This window comes from Guyanagaster necrorhizus (assembly GCF_019112545.1).
Source record: "Guyanagaster necrorhizus MCA 3950 unplaced genomic scaffold BT62scaffold_16, whole genome shotgun sequence".
In the NCBI taxonomy this organism is placed as follows: Eukaryota; Fungi; Basidiomycota; class Agaricomycetes; order Agaricales; family Physalacriaceae; genus Guyanagaster; species Guyanagaster necrorhizus.
In genome coordinates, this window is record NW_025064895.1 from 178,049 (window position 1) to 197,377 (window position 19,329).

Genomic DNA, 19,329 nt, shown 5'->3' on the forward strand with positions numbered 1-19,329 from the left:
TACTGGCTAATGATTCTCAGTTACTAGCATATTCTAGTGTGTTATGCAGAATTTGCAAATTATAGGGCTGGACATATAGCCTGCATATCAATATCTGATTCAGCAATTGAGATCTTGAATCCCTTTTCCCATATGAGATGATAGAGTGATAAGAGATTACTTTTCAATGCTTATATATATAATGTATCAAAAAGTTCCACTACTGAGTCTTTCTTTCTCTGAATCTCTGGCTCTAGTACTACTGACCCAATCTCTGCTGAATAGATGACTGAATTGTCTGCAAGACAAATGGAAATGACATATAGAGCATAGAGTCAGAACTATTGTCAGTAAGGAGTCATATGATAAGAAGCATCTGTATTGGTATTCCAATGAGATATAGCAGATGATAATAAATTTGTTACGATTTTTCCTATTTTCTTTTCTTTTTCCTTGGAAATGATCTCTATCTTGCTTAGTCAAGGCACTTAGGCCAGTGCTTAGGACCGTGGGAACGCTTAACTCAGCAACCCAGTCAGTCCTTGTCATACTGCGCTGCTGTGTGCTGTGAAGAGAGAGACAATACTCTTTTTGTTCTCCAACTGCGGTGCAGCAGTAACAGCACACAGCAGGACAATAGGCTTTTGTGGAGAGACTGGCAATGGTAGGAGTAACAGCACACAGCAAGACAACAACTTTTTGTGAACACTTATTAATAGCCAGATAACAGAACAGTATTTAAGTAGCGTAGTTCTCGCTGTAATATCCCAGTCTCGAACTAAAGTTTATACACTACTATTCTACCTCGAGCTCAGCTGATAGCTTCGCCTTGTTCCATATCGACAACATTGACATTCGGTGAACTCTGATAGTCTAACCCGAAGTGCGTGGTTCTATCGGTTTATCATCACGTGTTAATAGTCATGTGGAGTTTGGGCTTAACAATTAGTTTGAGACTTCTAGCTTCCCTTCTTTGAGCCTAAAGGCTAAAAGAACTGAACACTTCTTACCAACCCCTTTTCGATCAACAACAAAGACATCATATATCTTTCAACAACAGCTCTATCAACTCCGAAGCCCCCTCTTCCTCCATTGAATTGCTGACCGTTCTTCTAGAAACCTTAACAACCAGGATAATCAGGGATTATCAAGAAAAGGATGACATCATCCAACAACTCATCAATGGCCTCTCTGCCGAGGGCTGAATCACCGAACTCAGATCCAGAGAAGGGTCTGAAGGCATGGGCCAACCAGGTCCTTGCCAGGAGGAGGAGAAACCCCTCCCGGGTCCCTCACGAGTCCCGACCACCGACTCCGACTCCACCGACACACTGGTGGAAGAAAAGGAGGTCAAGCATAGCCAGCAGTGGGGAGATGAGCTTGATGAGAAGCACCAACAGTTGGCCGGACTTGGCCGACCCACAGAATGAGGCCCAGCCCCAAAAGCCCGAGAGCCAAGAGAATGGCCCCTGGGTACCGAATGGGATGAAAATTCCGAAGATGACCCCTACGCCTCAGATCGATGGGATGATGCCAGGAATGATCAGGATCGAAGTACTGATCTTCGATCAACAGTCACCGAGAAAGGCAGCAGGTCTGCTGGAGGACAAAGGTGGTCCCCAGGGACTGAATGGAACGAGGATCCCAAGGACGACCCTTATGAGGTCGACCGGTGGGATAACACCACCAACGAAGGAGAAAGCAGTCCAGATGGACCCCTATCCAGCGTGTCAGAGAGCAGTGGCTCTCTGGCAGACGATGAGTCCTTTGATTGGACCATCAAAGCAAGATTACCACCCCGGCCAACTCCCTGAATCAGCAATCGAGCCCTTCGAGGGTTCTTGCACAGGAAGATCACCACTCTCTTCCTCAATCAGGACTTCTTCAATGAATTCCGACAATACACCGACAGGCTGGAAGGAGAAAGAGAGTGGCGGCACAATGCCGAGACCAAGGGGGTATGGGATCTCCCTGCCTGGAGAGTCCCATACTGGAAGGACTCCAATGACCCTCAAGGCCTATATTGGCCTGAGGGAGGAAGGAGAAATAGAAGAGGAGGAAAGCCTTCTCCCTGCAAATAATCGGTGGACCCAGTTGGTGGACGAGAACTGGGAGGACTGGAGAAACAGAGAGGGGAAGCACCTGGAGAGTCGGCAGTACCCTCGCCCAATCATCAAGGACAATGGGATGCCACTAGCGCCAAGGCTGCCTCTGGTACTTCCTGAAGACGAATACTTGCCATTCCCAGTAAGTACTCCACCACCCTGAAGGAGAAGCCCTTCTGGGGGCAGTACGGCATCTTGGCTCTCTGAGGAAAAGCTGAAATATCTGAACCTCTGGAGGAACCCCGGCTTCCTACCAAAGCTGATGGGAGGACAGCCACCACCCGATGAGGCAACTGATTCAAAGGTGGACGACCCAGAGGCCACGGCACAGGGGTGGACGATCAAAGATGGCCGAATTGTCTGAAAAGAGAGGTCCTCAATGCCAAAAAGCCCTGTCGCCGATGATAGGTCCCTGCATTCCTTTCCAGGACCCCCGACGGACTGGGTCGGCCCTCCTGGGGGGCAGTCACCAAATCCAATGGCACCTCTCGATCTGAAGGCACATGTATTAAATGTCAAGCCGACATTTGGGTGGGACCCCCTTCCCTTCAAGAGGGCCTCAGACGATATTGACCGCTTCCTTTTAGACTGCAACCAATACTTCTAAGTTTTTGCCTCCTATTTCCTATCCGACGTCTACAAGGTCAACTACGCCACTATATACTTTGAAGACAAAGCAAAGGTATGGTGGGTACTGATGGTGCCTACCTTCTGGTCAACTATGAGACAACATCATCGACTCTCCTCGTGGCCAGTACTAAAGCAGATGATCCGCGACAAATTCATGGATCCAGCTGTCCGAGAAGTACACAAGATAAAAATGAAGGAATACAAGATGGGCGACAAGGTGACACTGGACTATTTCGACGAGTTAGAATGACTCAGAAAACTCACCAGAATCCAAGAAGACGTAGCTGACTCAGGGCACATGGTCGAGTATATGAAATTGGGGCTACCGCCCCATTACCTAAAGACCATTTCAGATTTCAGCCATAGCATTCCAATCAGCTATGATGAATGGAAGGCAAGAATTGTCCTCATGTGGCAAGAACGACAGTGGCAGAAGGCAGAGGCGACCAACCTGTGGGGACAACACAGGTACCAGAGACAGGGCTCGAAGCCCTCCACCTCCCATGTGACCACGTCCGCCAGGCCCAGTGGCTCAGCCCCAACTTCCCAAAACGATGAAAAGCAAACCGGTAAGGGCCTAAGTACCGGAAAGAGTAAGCAGATCGACGTGAATAGCCTCAAAAAGGAGGGAAAGTGCTTTAATTGTGGCCAGCCAGGCCATATAGCACGGAACTGCCCAGAGAAAAAGAATAAACACACGTGAGAGGATATCAGAGCACAGATTGCCGAATTAATGAAGGAGGACGAAGGCCTCAATGACATGCCCGAGGAGGGAAAAGGCGAGGCCGAGCAGTAGGTGATTCAACTGCCTTGGCCAAGAACAAGAGTAACGGGTCACAGCCTGCAGGACAGACTGACATTTTCTCCTCTTCTATAGCTTCCACCAATATGTCTAAATTATGCATGCATTCAAATATACCCGACTCCATTACTCAGGAACCAGAATCGCCCAAGGAACCGATTTCCACAACTCAAGCGCCAACGAAAGGCCGAAGAGGGGCAGAGAGCCCCAAAGGTACGTTTTCATCTTCCGTTCATCAAACTAAAAAATCAAAACAGACTCAACCGCCCTCAGACCGAACAAGGGTAGAGAACCCCACAGCTTGGCTTAAGCCATTTGATACCGAGTGGACTTAGCGAGTGATCAAAGATGCCAGGAATGAAATGGCGGCAAAAGCCGTACTCAAGAATTGGGTACACAAGACCCGCATCAAGGAAGTGATCGATGATATGATCACAGGGATGAGAAAGGTAGAAAGATGCCAAGCACTCAAATGGCTCGATGAACTGCGAGGACCATGAAAGTTCATCCGTCGAACCAAAACTTTGGGACAGGACCTCGTAACCAAAGCATAGATCGAGACATTAATGTCTCGATCTATCTATGCAGTCACTACCCTGATTAATAGTGGCTGCACGGGAAGTTCCATCAATCAAGCTTTTGTCATCAAGCACTAATTACCTACATGGGCAACAGCAGCCCCAATACCCATCTACAATGCCAATGGAACAAAGAACCAAGCAGGATCGATCACCGAATACGTAGAGCTTAGGCTCACTATCAGTGATCACTCGGAATGAATTGACCTAGCAGTAATGGACCTAGGAATGAGAGAAGTATTCTTTGGTCATGATTGGCTAATTAGGCACAACCTGCTGATCAATTAGAAAACTGGATGAATCATCTTCGCCCAATGTCGTTGCCGGAAAATTCCATTTGAACTACCAGATGAGGATCCCAAAGATCAGTGGGATGAAGAAATGGAGGATGGTGAAACAATTCTCGCCGTCGACCTACAAAGAGCCATTAGCATACAGGCTATGCACCATGCTAATGACCTAGCAGCAAAAGCCAATGCCAAAAAAAGGGAGAAGACATTTGAAGAAATGATACCCGAATGGGCATGCGACTACCGGGATTTATTCGAAAAAGAAAGTTTCGACAAACTACCCGATGCCAAACCCTGGGATCATGCAATCGAATTAATCCCTAATGCCAATGCTAATCTGGATTGCAAATGCTACCCTTTAGGCAACAACGAACAACAGGAACTGGATAAGTTCCTTGAAGAGAACTTATCTAGTGGAAGGATCCATCCATCAAAGTCGCCAATAGCGTCTCCCTTCTTTTTTGTCAAAAAGAAGGATGGGAAACTCCGACTGGTACAAAACTATCGGAAGCTTACTGAAATGACAATCAAGAACCATTATCCACTTCTGTTAATCTCGGAGTTGATGGACAAACTCCAAGGTGCAAAGTACTACACCAAGCTGGATGTCCGATGGGGATACAATAACGTGCGGATCAGAGAAGGTGATGAATGGAAAGCTGCATTTCGAACCAACCGGGGGTTGTTCGAACCGACGGTCATGTTTTTCGGCCTCACAAACTCGCCTGCCACTTTCCAATGGATGATAAACGACATATTTAAGAACCTCATCGCCACAGGAAAGGTCACAATCTACTTGGACGATATACTTATCATGTCCAAAACTAAGGAGGAACACAGAAGGCTGGTGCACCAAGTTCTATCTTTGATGAGGAAGCACTGGCTCTTCCTTAAAGCTGAAAAATGTGAATTTGAGGTATTAGAAATGGAATACCTTGGAGTTATAATCAGTGAAGGAAGTATTCAAATGGACTCAATCAAAGTGGCAGGAGTAACCGAATGGCCAGAATCAACCAAAAAGAAGGAGTTGCAATCATTCCTCGGCTTCACCAACTTCTATCAAAGATTCATCCAGAACTATAGCAAAATAGTCTGACCAATGACACAATTGACTGAAAATTCCCCATGGAATTGGGGAATTTTCCAACGGACGGCATTTAACGATCTTAAACGCTGACTAGCCGATGACGTTATTTTGGCTATACCCAGTCAGGAAGGGAGGTTCCAAGTGGAGGCTGACTCCAGCAAGAGCGCAGTTGAAGCGGTACTTTCACAGAAACAGAATGATAAATGGTGACCAGTCACCTTTATGTCAAGAGCACTCACAGTAACTGAGCACAACTACAAAATCTATGACAAGGAACTCCTTGCTATAATGCTCACCCTTGCTGAATGGCAGCATTATCTCATTGGAGCAGTCCAGACCTTTGAGATCTAGACAGATCACCAGAACCTCCAATACTTCCGACAACCTCAAAAGCTTAATCGGAGACAAGCATGATGGATCATGGAACTATCCCAATATGAATACACACTGCACCACAAGGCTGGTGTTGCAAATAAAAAAGCCAACTTTCTTAGTCACCGGGCGGATCATGACCAAGGAGGAGACGACAACAAGGAGGTTGTATTACTACAACCAGAACACTTCCGAGCTATGATCATGCCCATAGAAGAAGAGATGCATGAACGCATCAAGAGTGCCACCCGAGACCCGCACAAGTGGGATCAATGAATTGCCCCATCACTCAATCACGAGCGGGGACTGAAGAAGGAAGGGGGATTGATCCGTTATGATGGACGGATCTATATCCCTAGAGATCAAAAGCTTCGTGGTGATATCATCGCCACATGCCATGATCACATGATGGCTGGACATCCTGGCATCGCAAAAACAAAAGAATTGGTCTTGAGGGAATACTGGTGGCCCAAGATAGACTATGATATCACCCGATATGTCAAGGCTTATGAGGTTTGCCAGTGAGGCAAGACTTCAACACAATCCAGAGCAGCCCCACTCCACCCGAATGAGGTCCCTTCATCACCATAGACCCACATCTCGGTGGATATGATAACTGGACTTCCCGAAAGCGACGGCTATGATGCAATCATCATCATAGTCGATCGCTTCTCGAAGGCGATCATACCGATCACCTGTTTTATAGAATTGACATCCAAGAGATGGGCAAAGATACTACGCGACGAGGTTTATGCAAAGTATGGCATGCCTCAGGTAGTAATTTCAGACAGAGGACCACAATTCGTCTCCAAGTTTTTGGACAACTTATATCGGCTCCTCAACATCAAGAGGAATGCCTCAACAGCATACCACCCACAAACCGATGGCCAAACAGAACGGGCCAACCAGGAAATTGAAAAGTACTTATGACTTTTCATCAGTTACTGGCAAGATGACTGGACGGAATGGCTGGCATTAGCAGCATTCCAATATAACAACAGAATTCACTCTGCAATGAGCAAAACACCGTTCTTTATGAACTACAGCAGGAACCCACCAGTTGCACAATCTGGCCGCGCACATACGACAACACCAGCATCAGCGGACTTTGCAATGACAATGGCAAAGATCCATGAAGAAACAAAAACTGCACTGGAAAAAGCTGCTTTATCAATGAAAAAGCAGTATGACAAGTATAAACAACCAGCACACAAATACTCAGTCAACGACAAAGTCTGGTTAAACACCACAAACCTGCACCTGCCAAGGCCAAAACAAAAATTAGCAGACAAACATACAGGCCCATTCAAAGTCCTCGCTAAAATTGGCAGATCTGCATACAAGTTGCAGTTGCCAGCAACTTGGAAAATCCACAATGTTTTCAATGAAACATTGTTGAACCCATATATCGCACCAGCCTTTCCAAACTAAGAATGACCACCACCATCTCTGGCAGAACTCATCGACGATGAAGAACACTACAAAATTGATGAGGTGCTTAACCACAAAACCCGAAAGGTCAAAGCACGAGGAGGAGGCATGACGACCACCATTGACTACTTAGTCAGCTGGAAAGGATATGGCCCAGAATCAAACCAATGGGTCAACGAAAAATACATGAATACGAAAGAGGCCATACAAGATTACAAGCACAGAATCAACAGATTGGACATGGGGAACTACATGCTCAACCGACCAGCCAATGACAAGGGAATGTTACAAGAGGACGATGAAGATGGCCCTGCGACAGGCATACCAAGAATGATGGAGACATACAACGAAGAGCAATGTGCCATCACAAGCCGACGGACGGGTCCAGCAGATCGGCCACCTCCTTCTGAGGGGAGGGTCTACCCTAACTGAACCATCAGGACGATGGTCTTAAGGAGGGGGTAATGTTATGATTTTTCCTATTTTCTTTTCTTTTTTCTTGGAAATGACCCCTATCTTGCTTAGTCAAGGTGCTTAGGCCAGCACTTAGGACCGTGGGAATGCTTAACTCAGCAACCCAGTCAGTCCTTGTCATACTGCGCTGCTGTGTGCTATGAAGGGAGAGACAATACTCTTTTTGTTCTCCAACTGCGGCACAGCAGTAACAGCACACAGCAGGACAATGGGCTTTTGTAGAGAGACTGGCAATGGTAGGGGTAACAGCACACAGCAAGACAACAACTTTTTGTGAACACTTATTAATAGCCAGATAACAGAACAGTATTTAAGTAGCGTAGTTCTCACTGTAATACCCCAGTCTCGAACTAAAGTTTATACACTACCATTCTATCTCGAGCTCAGCTAATAGCTTCGCTTTGTTCCACATCAACAACATTGATATTCGGTGAACTCTGATAGTCTAACCCAAAGTGCACAGTTCTATCGGTTTATCATCATGTGTTAATAGTCACATGGAGTTTGAGCTTAACAAAATTAGTATTTGCTTGGCTAGCAGTCTCCTTCTTTGTCTCAACAGAGTTAATAGCTTCCAAATCTTTCTTTCCAGCCCTCTTGTGATGATGCTTTTCAGCAGTATAGTTAGCAGCACATTCATGGTCCTGTTTAAGTGAGAGCTTCTTAGTTATACACTCTTTCTCTGCATGATTCTCATAAAGGCACTATTCATATTTTACAGTGGCATTGGTAGCTGGATTTATAGCTGAATGAAAAAGTGTAGCTTTAAGAGTAACAGAAACTGCTGGATCACTAGTATGTAGCTTCTGATTGTTTTCTTCATTGGGAAATGCAGTGCAGAGTCCTTCAAGAGTGAGCTTATTAGAGAGAAAAAATAGTGATATGATGAAGTTTCTAAATTCAGACTGAGAGAGTGTATGAATCAGAGTCATAACAAGAAGCTCTTTTTCTAACTACTAAAGGCCAAAATGAGCAGAGTGCAGAGCATAGATATAACTCATGATTTGAGTGCTCCAACTGACAAGGTCTGAAAGTGACTCTTCTGTCTCTTTCTTGAGATTGAAGAAGCTGTCATAGGCTACAAATTAAGTCACTGGTTTTTTTTGCTGATAGTGTATCTTTAATGTGTCTCACATTCTCTCTGGATTATCAAGGCAGCTCTTGACATGAGCCTTCTGGGACTCATCAAGACAGAGATAGATCATGCCAGCAGCCAATATCTGAGTCTTCTTTCAGTCCTTCCAGTTCTTCTTCTTGTGGTATGTTGGCTTCTCAGAGTCACAGTCAATGGTGATAAGGTACTCACAGTAAGTTTTGGGTAGGGCTGACATGTTTTCTTCCCACTCACCATAATTGAAGGCATTTAGATTGTTGAAGCTCTTTTTGATTATATTAAAGAATGGCATAATGTATGTAATGATATTATTTCAGTAGTAAAGTGACTGATAGAGAGATAGCAGGGTATAAGCAAGATATGAAGATGAAAAAAAACTTGAAATAGGTCTTAAAATACAGGGCTCATAACCTGTTGCAGGCAGGTTATTTTCACACAGTGAATAATAGCCAGGCTGAGTACAATAGTCAATTGCTTGAAGGCTGAGATACATATAACTACTACTCACCTGAGTATGATGGTCAATTGCTTAAAGGCCATTGACTGTCAACTCAGGACAAAACTGTCTATGCTTATATAAGGTTGACATCAGGTACTTGTGTCATCCCACAACACTTTCTGACCTAATGGTTTTCATGTTGTCTGCTAAGTTAGTCCATTCATTTATCTACCTCATTAAATAAATAACTCATCTTAAATTTTCAGTGATATTCTCTCTTTCTACAAGGAAGAAGTTGCTGGGGAAGAACTAAACCAAGTTTTCCTTCTTGCTTCATGCAGTAATTCTACAAAGACTGATGTTGTGAGATGGCTTGTTGATTCTACCATTGAAGCTCACCACAACATTTTGGATATCCTCAGACTGAACAAGGAGGCATTGAATGCATACTTGAGTTTCAGTGATGGATACATTTGGGCTCATGCGGGACTTTCCAGATACCGTTTGAAAGAGCTGGGTATTTTTCCAGCAGAGTAATTTTGTTGCCATTGTGCACGTGATTTCCACTTTTTAGTCATAGATTTGAGCGATTGCGCCAAACATACGCTAGCGCCATTGTTAGATATGCAGTACCATTTTGGATATTCTCGAGGCGACGTTGAGCTTCAGTGTGGCAACTTACAAGTTTGCAGCCCAATTATGCAGTCTCCCACCTACCCATCCCCTCCAGAAAGTGGCCAATTGCAATAATCTCAGTTTGAACTAATAGATTATATGAAAGTGTTGCTTATTCGACATCCAAAGGACCGTACTTAGCACAGTAGACACCAGATGCATGCCACACCAACCGTGATTTACCCCTACCGCAGCGTAGTCATTAGATTGTACACGTAGGCCTTGTCGGGCCCTTGAAACAAGATTCAGTCATTCATTCGATATACATCACGTTGAATGGGGGGCTTTGTGGCCGAATTGCTTACCCTGCCACGACTACTTGCAAAAGGATACATCATAATCACCGCACTAGTAAGTGGTCCAGTGTCCTTGAATAACGAGTGCTCCACACTGAGTACCGGTGCTTACGTTACTGTGATGACACGACTTACTCATGCGATTATGCCATGACGAACAGTATATAAGGATGCAGTCCGCCTTTTCGCAGGACCACCACCCCTTAGGGCACCCCGAACAATGGCCAAATACCCTTCTCCTCTCATTGGATATGAGAATGCCCCGCTTCTGCCGACCGGCACTAACCCAGACGGCAAATCGCTGACGAACGACATACAGAAGGACGAGCAGGGCAAGCCAGTGCTCAGCAAGGCTTACGACGAGTTTGTGGACCCAATTGATAAGAATAACAATGGGTTCGACTTTCACAGCGAGTCCTGTTGGCATTCTGGCCGGGGTCGATGATACTGATACCTGAACGACAGTTTATTATATGCAGAATGCCCCGGACGAGATTGAGTACGCCAGAAAGCTGCACGAAAGAATCAGAAGAGAATTTCCCGAGGTACACATTAATTTATTCTTTCCGTTTCAAGGTTAAATAATCTTCTGTATAGATGAGAATCTATCGATTCTGGGAGCGACCTGTAGGGCCTCATCCTGTCCCAATGTTTGAAGTGAATACTTTTACGCCTCACATGACGGGGACATTATTCTCCTGGCTAGCGGTGAACCGTGGACCTTGTTCGTCAGTTAACTTGTCCTTGTTTGTGTGTAGCCGAGTCTCATCTGTCGATCTAGTGTCCTCATCCATCCCAATACTGGAGACGAGTATCGTGACCATACGGAGCTTGTGACGTGGATGGGTAGGCCCTGGCCTTTGAATACCGATCTGTTGAACCGCCACTAAAGACTGGGTTGGTGACCTTTCTTCTCTGCCTTAGTGCTAGGTTGATCTCGGCCGTCTTTGGACCCTAATATCTGTAGATATGAACTGATCAGCTGCTACTAGTCGAGAGGTGTGGTGCTGTAACGGAAGTCAGGATTGTATAATTTGTATTTTTAGCGGGGAATATGCTAAATCTTATTCACTGGAAGGGATATCGTGGGCAGCCTCAAAAGCGATGTGTATGAATAACATCAGTAAGGAATTCTCATTAAATTTGTTTTCAGACTGTGACAGCCTGCATCGAAGCTTGCGGCCTGAATCACAGCAACGATTGGAAGGAAGCATGGGTATTCTTGATATCGCGTTAGAGCAGTATACTTTGGACGTGCGGGAACTGATCAATCCGGGTGTTAGAGAGGATGGAGTCACCTTCATCTGAGGTTGTGCTGTTCGCGCGCGATGTTCGTTAACCATGAAACATCAAGGATTTGGCAAACTTCCGTTGATATAGAATGGAGGTCCCCGAATGGTATTCAGATGGTGATGACCAACCAGAGTCGAAAATGACGACAGTACCGATTGCGCTAGGCGATGCATCTCCATCTACATCAAGGACAAGGGTCAGACGCCTCGGATCCGTCCACCGTCAGAATGTGTCCTTTTGAAGTGAAGAGTACCACCATTTCTTTCCCTATCCGTGCTTTTGAAATGACTTATCCATGCCTCTCAATCGTTGGTTCTTGCGTCGGTGGACTTTAGGCGAAATGTGCCTCAGGTTCCTACTTCGACAACAAGTATATTCAGAGTGCATCGACTTTCGGCGGTGTAATCTCCCATGGGCTTTTCGGTTGCGGCGGGATACTCCAACCTATCCCTGAGCCTTGCAGTGATTGTTCTGTCACCTGATGAACAGAGCCCTCACAGATCATCGTGCGCTGAAAATTGTCATCACAGTTGCCCCAACTTCATTATGTCTGCATTCTTGACCACCACCAGAAGGTCATGAAGGTGAGGTTCATTGTTTGACTTCCGAGTCTCGTTCTCGAGGAGCTCACTAAAGAAATATAGACTCGTGCGTCGGCGAAGTGTTCACAAGAAACATCTTTGGTTGCGCCTATGTTTCTTCAGCTTGCCAGAGCTTTTATATATATCCAACGCACATCGCCGCTTTTACGATAGCCGCCTCAATAACAAGCACAGGGCTACCGGCAGTATTGTAAATGTACGTAGCCTCACCGTCACACCGTTTACAGTGATACGGCCACCCCGGTGATGGCTTCGTAAGCTGCGCGCATCTACCAGTACTATAATGTTTTGGGGCTGATTCATCATGTCTTCCCCGTCATATATTGCAATATCCCATATGGAATCTATCCACGATGGCCCCTTCTACGCTATCTGTGGAAACGGTAAGCTGATCCCTCTCTTCTACCATTTTCATCTAAGTCATTTTAAGATACGATCTCTCAGAGAGAGCATACATCTACTCTTAGATCGATGCTCTGTCGATCTTCAAACGCAGCGATCCATCCCATTTGACAACGAACTGTTTTTGCTGGCGTGCAAAGAAGCAGCCCGCCAGAGTCTCATCGTAGACGCGCACGTCACAGGGTCATTCAGACCATACATAAAGCAAGGGGCCGACACCATAACCGCCTGTTTCCCCCATATTCAGGACATACCATCTCGCGTTTACATGATCCTTTATCTTGCGTCCTTCTTTTACCTCGACGACAAATTCACTCCAGGATACGAATCGGACGGTGAAAACATGGCCCAGGAACTTTTTAGATGCGTGACGGGGAGAACGACTCCAAGCGATCCCATACAGAAGTTGTACTGGTTTCTTGTGACGGAGGCTCCAACCTTTTTCCCGAATTCACCTGCGTCAAACATCATCATTACAGGCAGCCTGAATTTTATCACGTCTGCCATCCTTGACTCTCGCACGCAAGGAATGAATGCAAGTGGCATACTCTGGCTTGAGTTGGGTTGCTTATCAGGATCTTAGATACCTGCGTCTGCCAAAAGATACACAACATTCTCCAGAGACATGTCTGGCTTCAACGAAGTTTTTGGAATATTCATATTCCCATCTTCCGTTCCCATCACTGCGTACATTACCGCTCTGCCAGATTTGATGGTATTCATAGGATGTGCCAAGTCAGTTCTTTTGGATGTGATTATCAAGTCCTGGGAGTGACTGTTATTCCTTTAGCGACGTGCTCTCTTTCTATAAGGAAGAGAGTGCCGGGGAGGTAATGAATCAGGTTTCTCTTCTTGCCTCGTGTGACAACTGCCCCAAAATCGAAGCTGTTCAGAAGCTCGTGGATACCACCGTGCAAGCACATCGGAACATTTTAGATACACTCTGCCCGAACAAAGTGGCGCTGCACGCATATTTGAGCTTTAGCGATGGGTATCTTAGAGCACATATTGGAATTTCTAGATATCGTTTGGAAGAACTGGGTTTCCGCTCTGGACTGGTGTCCTTCGATCCTATGGCGTGTATGTAGGCAGTGCTGAAGGATCATTAGCTTTAGTACAGTGTACTTACATCCAGATCATCATTCTGAAGTCATAGAGAGACTTGAGGAGGTGAAATTTATAAGGGACATATCAACTGGCTTTTTGGGAAGATTCAGTTGTGGCAACCTGTCGCGAATCGCTGTCGACGACTAGCGCAGATCGCGGCCACGTGATGAGCCACCAGAGTCTTCTTTTCAAATTTCAGATTCCTTTAGCTCAAGTTTCCGGCCACCACGCTATGTCATGGTTATCTGCTTCCATCACGCTATTTTTTTTTTTTTACTGCATATCCTCAAAACCGCTTGAAAAATGCCAACCAGACATCGCACCCTGGACATCGTGGCGTGCGTTGTGTACAAGCCAGAGAAAGCCACGAGGCTGCTGGATCTCCATCTGAAGGATCTAGTAAAGGAACTGCGTGAAGATTTGATTGCGATGAAGATGCCTCAACCGCCAGAGGTCAATATTCGATCACCGAGCCTGGAAGGGATGGTATTCTCTTGGACAACGAGAAGGTATTCAGTATGTAGCTGACGCCGCTACAATATCTGTCTTGATCTGACGAAAACAGCCGTTATACACTACGATTTGTCATGTTGTAGATAATCAAGACGATGACACGCTGGGCTACAAAAAGACAAAGGCGCATTGTTCCATGTCAGTAATCCAAGGTGGTCTCAGTATTGTCCAAGCATTGACCCCATGCCACAGTGACAAGATACTTGTCTCCGAAGCGTAATCTTTGTTCTAGTTGCGCATATATCAGGCTTAACCTCCTGTAGACCTCCGACAGACTTTGAGAAACTAAAGCCGAGTCCTACAAAACGCGTTACGAACTCGTGGCTGTCCCGTTCTCAATCTGACAAAATCCAGATAAGAAAAACAGCGGATCAGCAGTGCGAATCCTTGGCGACTGATTTTGACCAGTATGTAAAGGGGTTCGAGGTGTGTGCTCTTCGGCTCGCAGGATGCACTTGTCGATGTGACACAACGTGTATAGGATGCGTGCCGTGCGGTTACAGACAACGAAGAATCTATGCCACTATCCCAGGAGACTTGCCAGGAACCTGCAGCCGTCATCAATAGACGGAGGCCGCTTTCACCCATCACTTTGGTACCCGCATCAAAGGCAGGCCCTACGTGAAAACTTGACGCTGTGAGCCTCATAACTGTTTCAGACATCGACAGAGCAATTTTTGTCATTCTTTCCGGACGCTGTGAGAAATGCTTCCGCCCAGCCAACGCCCGCACCATGTACAGAAAACGAAGAAGCGTCAAGCCTCATGAGAGAGTACTGGGATATGCGCAGAAAGATGACTACCATTGTTGCTCAAGCGGAGATGGTTGAGGAGCGTCTCGAGAGAATAGGCGTCATACAGCCCGTAAGAAAACAGCCTACAACAGGTCAATTTATCTTTCTTCCATGTTTACGTTGGGGGCTGACTGGACTGGGTAGATATTCCGAAACTGCTAGTCAAAGCACAGTTGGATCTGGTTCGAGAGCGAACAGAGAGAAAGCATGTGGAGAGGGTGCTCGAGGATGTAGAGCGGGAGTGTAGATCTCCTGTGGTTGTACCAGAATTGCCGAAAGTTGTAATCCGTTCCGTTTGACTGTATGCTGTAACACCAATAAATAGAATAACTTGAACATGCTGTAGAAGTAAATATATAACAAATCCTCGTTGTTCAATGCATACCACCGACGACACTCCTCCAGCCTTCGAGCCCGCCATCAACGTCGAGCTCTCCTCCATCAAGGACAGCAAAGTCGCCAAAGTCAGCCTTTACAGCAGCCGTGCAGAGATCACCCGCTCCTTCAAGTTTACCGTCAGCACGGGGCAGAACCTGGTGCAAATCAATGGCTTGCCCAATGTCCTCGAGGCCCAGTCCTTGAGGTACGTCTTACTTCTCACCCTTGATTCATAGGATGCTCACAGTACTGGTAAAGGGTGGAAGGACGAGGCGCTGCTACTATACATGATGTCGTTCTGTCCACGATACCTCCGCCTCCTATTGCCACCACATCGGCCAAGCTCGTTGACCTCCAAAACAAGCGCGTTCAACTACAGAAAGCTTTGGATAGGGTCAAGAAGGCCCTTGGGTCGCTAGAGAGTTACCTCGGTACAATGAACAGCCAGTACATCGACCCCACCAAGCTCACAGTCGTCGTGGACAACTATGACTCCGTCGCTGAGAAACTTGATGACCGAGTCTTGGAGTTGGAAAAGGAGCTCAAAGACACTGAGGATGCTATCAAAGCCGAGCAGCTGATGCTGTCGAGCCCGCCAGAGGCAAATAGCTTGTTGAAGCAGCGCGTGTCGGTTGGTATATTTGCAGACTCGGGGGGCGAGGTGGAAATCATCTTGATTTATGGTATATTCTCTCCAAGTTCCAAACTTCCCATACTCATCTCGCGTAGCTGTCAACCGTGCCAGTTGGTACGCAAGTTACGACGTCCGAGTTAACGTGCAGACCAAAGAGAGTCCCGTTACTCTCGTCTATAAAGCCAACATCAAACAGGCTACTGGCGAGGTGAGCAGCGTTGACGCTACTGTTTCCAATCTCATGTTTCGTAGTCTTGGGAAGACGTCCCCCTCACTCTCGAAACCGTCACACCGACTTATGGCATTGGTGTTCCCACCCTCAGTCCCTGGACGCTATCCATGTACAAGCCCTCCCCGCCACAAGCACAGTCCCTGAGTCGAAGCGCCGGGCCCGTTCCAATGCTCACACCTATTGTGTTAAACGATTCCAAGTTGTTTAGGTCGCTTGACAGAGGATCTCGCACCCCCGGAATGGCATATATCGGATCGTCTGTCACCTCCAAGGGAAATATCAGCGCAACGTATAGGGTTCCCGGTCGCGTTACTATCCCCGCTGATGGGGATGAGCATACCTTTACGATAGTCCAGATGAACCTCGACGCTTCTATGTCGTGGGTTTCAGTCCCAAAGGTAGACACAAAGACTCATCTGAAGGTCTGTAGTAGTCGTGCTTGTCATGACACGCCTTTCTAACAATTCGTAGGCTAAAATCACCAATGCGTCCGATTATTCTTTGCTTGCGGGTTCAGCAAGCATTTACGTCGATGGTAGCTTTATCTCGCGGTCTTTATTGCCTTCTGTCAGCCCTCAAGAGAGCTTTGATTGTCCCCTCGGGTGCGTTCAGAAGATTGAACTATTCTACAACCTTTCCTAACCCACATCGTTCGCAGGCTGGACCCATCTCTTCGTATCACCTATCATCCTCAGAGTAAAAAAGTCTCTCAAACCGGCTTCTACAACAAATCCTCCAACTACATTTACACCCAACGCATCTCCATCCACAACACCAAGGCAACGACTACAGTCGAGAACCTCAAGATCCTTGACCAAATTCCGGTCTCTGAGGACGATCAGATCAGCGTCAAGTTGATCAGCCCTCCATTGTCGCTTCCCGATGTATATAGCATAAAGTCAGTCAAGGCTTCGATGACCAACGTGTCGAGGGCTATTCCGCATGTTCAGGTCAGCGAGGGTGTAGTGGCTCAATGGGAGGGATCAGATGAAAGTGGTATTGATGTCGACGCACTGGGCAAGGATGGGAAGATTAATTGGTTGTGTACGATTCCACCGCAGGGTAAGCTGAACGTTGTGATGCAGTGGGAAGTGTCGACACCGACTTCCGCCTATGTTACGGGATTATAAGTTGTCCCATCTGTCACTGTTATATATGTAGATCATAGCCTGTATTACTTCCTGCAGCCGAAGTTTCCACGTACTGTACTATTATGATTCTGATTCCATCGTCGTATTTTCAGCAGGAGCTCTGATGTTCTGGAAGCCCAAATTGAAATCCGGAGTGTTCATATATCATGCTTTCTCCCTGATGCTTATCCGAATAGTTTCTTTTGGCGAGTACAGCTATCTAGTATCCGCAAAGCTCAACTTTGCGGATACTTGTGTTTTATTTTCCTCGTTTCCGAAACACGCTGAATTCTTTCAAGAAACTTTTAGCAGTGAATAGGGCCGGTATCTCCGACACGGCAGTATCCGCGCCACCAATGATTAGCTCCCGCGGACGTGATTGCCATCGACCTTCGGATACCTTGTAATCAACTTGTAATTGCACGACCACCGCTCCATCTTTCATTTCTTCTCAATGGCTCCTGCTGGCGCACATTTAACTTTGCAACAGTTGATTGATGCTCTGACATACAAAGTAGTCGGTGCCCAGAAGAGGGCAAAGTGAGTCACCAGCGTCTCAGTAATATTCTACAGCTTCTGACGCATTGCATACTAGGGAGACAGTCCACGGTCTCATAGAGCAGGTAGCGTCTACTTGACTGTACTTTGATTACCACTAAATGATACCATACTCAATAGATTGATGAACTGGAAAAGCAGCTTCAAATTGCAGCTGCGAGACTTCGCGGCTTCCGCAATTCACTGCAGCCCATACATCGGCTACCACCTGAACTATTGGCCACCATCTTCTATGGGACTCAACAGCATCTTCCGAGCTTTTTCCCCATGCTAAACGACGGCACAGTCTCAAAGTACGACGAACACTACCGTGACTGGTTGTCGCTGCTTCACGTTTGCCGCCGCTGGAGGGGAGTTATCGCTTCGTCCCCATTTCTCTGGGCCTCCATAGATACTTCACTCATGCTGGAAAAGTTTTTAAAACGCTCGGCATCTGCGCCGCTCACGCTGTACCTGGGTATCAGGAAACCTGGGGTGTCGCAGAAGGTCCTAGACGCCACACTGCGATATTCACTCCGCTTCAGAGAGTTCCACATAGCCGCCGATGGGTGGGAGGGCGACACGTCGATTTATCAACGCCTGTGTGCAGCGGATGCTGCTCCCCATCTCGTCAGTTTGACTATCATGACAGAAGGCAGGGACGTCGTCGGAGGCGTCCTACCCCAGTTATTCAGCGGACAGATGCCCAATGTCCGACAGCTCTGCCTCGCACATTTCACTTCGTGGCCTGTTGGCCTTTTCACAAATTTAACGCACCTCTGTTTGCATGACCAATGCGATGTAGGTCGTATGACCACGTCGGAGTTTCTGGATTTCATAGAGCAATCACCGCGGCTAGAGGAGCTCAATCTTATTCGTGCAGGGCCTATCAGGCCTGACGCGTCTGATACCCCTGCTCCCTCACAAACACGGTTCATTACACTTCCTCACCTGCGCGAGCTAGACCTTGGAGACTGGCCATCCGCGATGATAATATCCAGGCTCCTTTCCCACCTGGTCTTGCCCAAAGAGACGAATATGTACTTTTGGGGCGTACCCTTTCGTGATCCCGACGAAGATTTTGGGAAACTCTTTCCTACAGATAACTCACGTCTAGCCAATCTACACAATATTAAAAAATGGTATCTGGCTCGTCAACCCCTCGTCATTCTGGATACGCCTTGTATCTCTGTGGCCGGGTCGGTCCAAACATTGTACATGTACGGCACATTCAGCGCTTCTCAGATCGAGTCTGTATTACCCACATATCCGTTGTATGACGTAACAGACATCGGCGTGAGAGACAGTTGTGCGAGAGGTAATCGTTTGACATCGTCGAATTGGAAACATATATTCCAACGTCTCCCGCGTCTATCCTCACTTCGAATCCTCGCCTTTGGTTCACCCTCTACGACACGGTCAGTTTTGCAAGCTCT

The 19,329-nt window shown here is 46.7% G+C and overlaps 4 protein-coding genes across 4 annotated transcripts; all 4 read left to right on the top strand.

Annotated features, from left to right (window-relative positions):
- Positions 1–10,492: 10,492 nt before the first annotated feature.
- BT62DRAFT_981316 (uncharacterized protein) lies at positions 10,493–11,162 on the top strand (the record flags this gene model as incomplete). Its single annotated transcript, XM_043189589.1, has 4 exons — positions 10,493–10,682; positions 10,738–10,817; positions 10,870–11,000; positions 11,054–11,162. 4 exons carry the CDS (start codon positions 10,493–10,495, stop codon positions 11,160–11,162), a joined length of 510 nt encoding a protein of 169 aa, XP_043038420.1.
- Positions 11,163–12,471: 1,309 nt separating this feature from the next.
- Positions 12,472–13,657, top strand: BT62DRAFT_970060 (terpenoid synthase; the record flags this gene model as incomplete). Its single annotated transcript, XM_043188967.1, has 4 exons — positions 12,472–12,550; positions 12,598–13,104; positions 13,153–13,304; positions 13,360–13,657. Exons 1-4 carry the CDS (start codon positions 12,521–12,523, stop codon positions 13,655–13,657), a joined length of 987 nt encoding a protein of 328 aa, XP_043038421.1. The 5' UTR covers positions 12,472–12,520.
- A 1,683-nt stretch (positions 13,658–15,340) lies between these two features.
- On the top strand, positions 15,341–17,509 carry BT62DRAFT_987547 (uncharacterized protein). Its single transcript, XM_043190074.1, has 6 exons — positions 15,341–15,565; positions 15,619–16,043; positions 16,090–16,202; positions 16,247–16,648; positions 16,698–16,828; positions 16,885–17,509. The coding sequence occupies exons 1-6, from the start codon at positions 15,360–15,362 to the stop codon at positions 17,354–17,356; spliced, it is 1,749 nt and encodes a 582-aa protein (XP_043038422.1). The 5' UTR covers positions 15,341–15,359; the 3' UTR covers positions 17,357–17,509.
- Positions 17,510–18,442: 933 nt separating this feature from the next.
- BT62DRAFT_863545 (uncharacterized protein) lies at positions 18,443–18,766 on the top strand (the record flags this gene model as incomplete). The annotated part of the gene is made up of 1 exon (XM_043182504.1): positions 18,443–18,766. A coding segment is annotated over one exon (324 nt), but the record flags the coding sequence as incomplete, so codon positions are not given.
- Positions 18,767–19,329: the final 563 nt, after the last annotated feature.

Bases quoted from the DNA above. Each gene is read 5' to 3' on its own strand.
- BT62DRAFT_987547 (XM_043190074.1), top strand. From the start codon at position 15,360: ATGCATACCACCGACGACACTCCTCCAGCCTTCGAGCCCGCCATCAAC. The intron at 16,044-16,089 runs GTATATTCTCTC...CATCTCGCGTAG, and splicing joins GGAAATCATCTTGATTTATG to CTGTCAACCGTGCCAGTTGG. The intron at 16,829-16,884 runs GTGCGTTCAGAA...CATCGTTCGCAG, and splicing joins AGCTTTGATTGTCCCCTCGG to GCTGGACCCATCTCTTCGTA.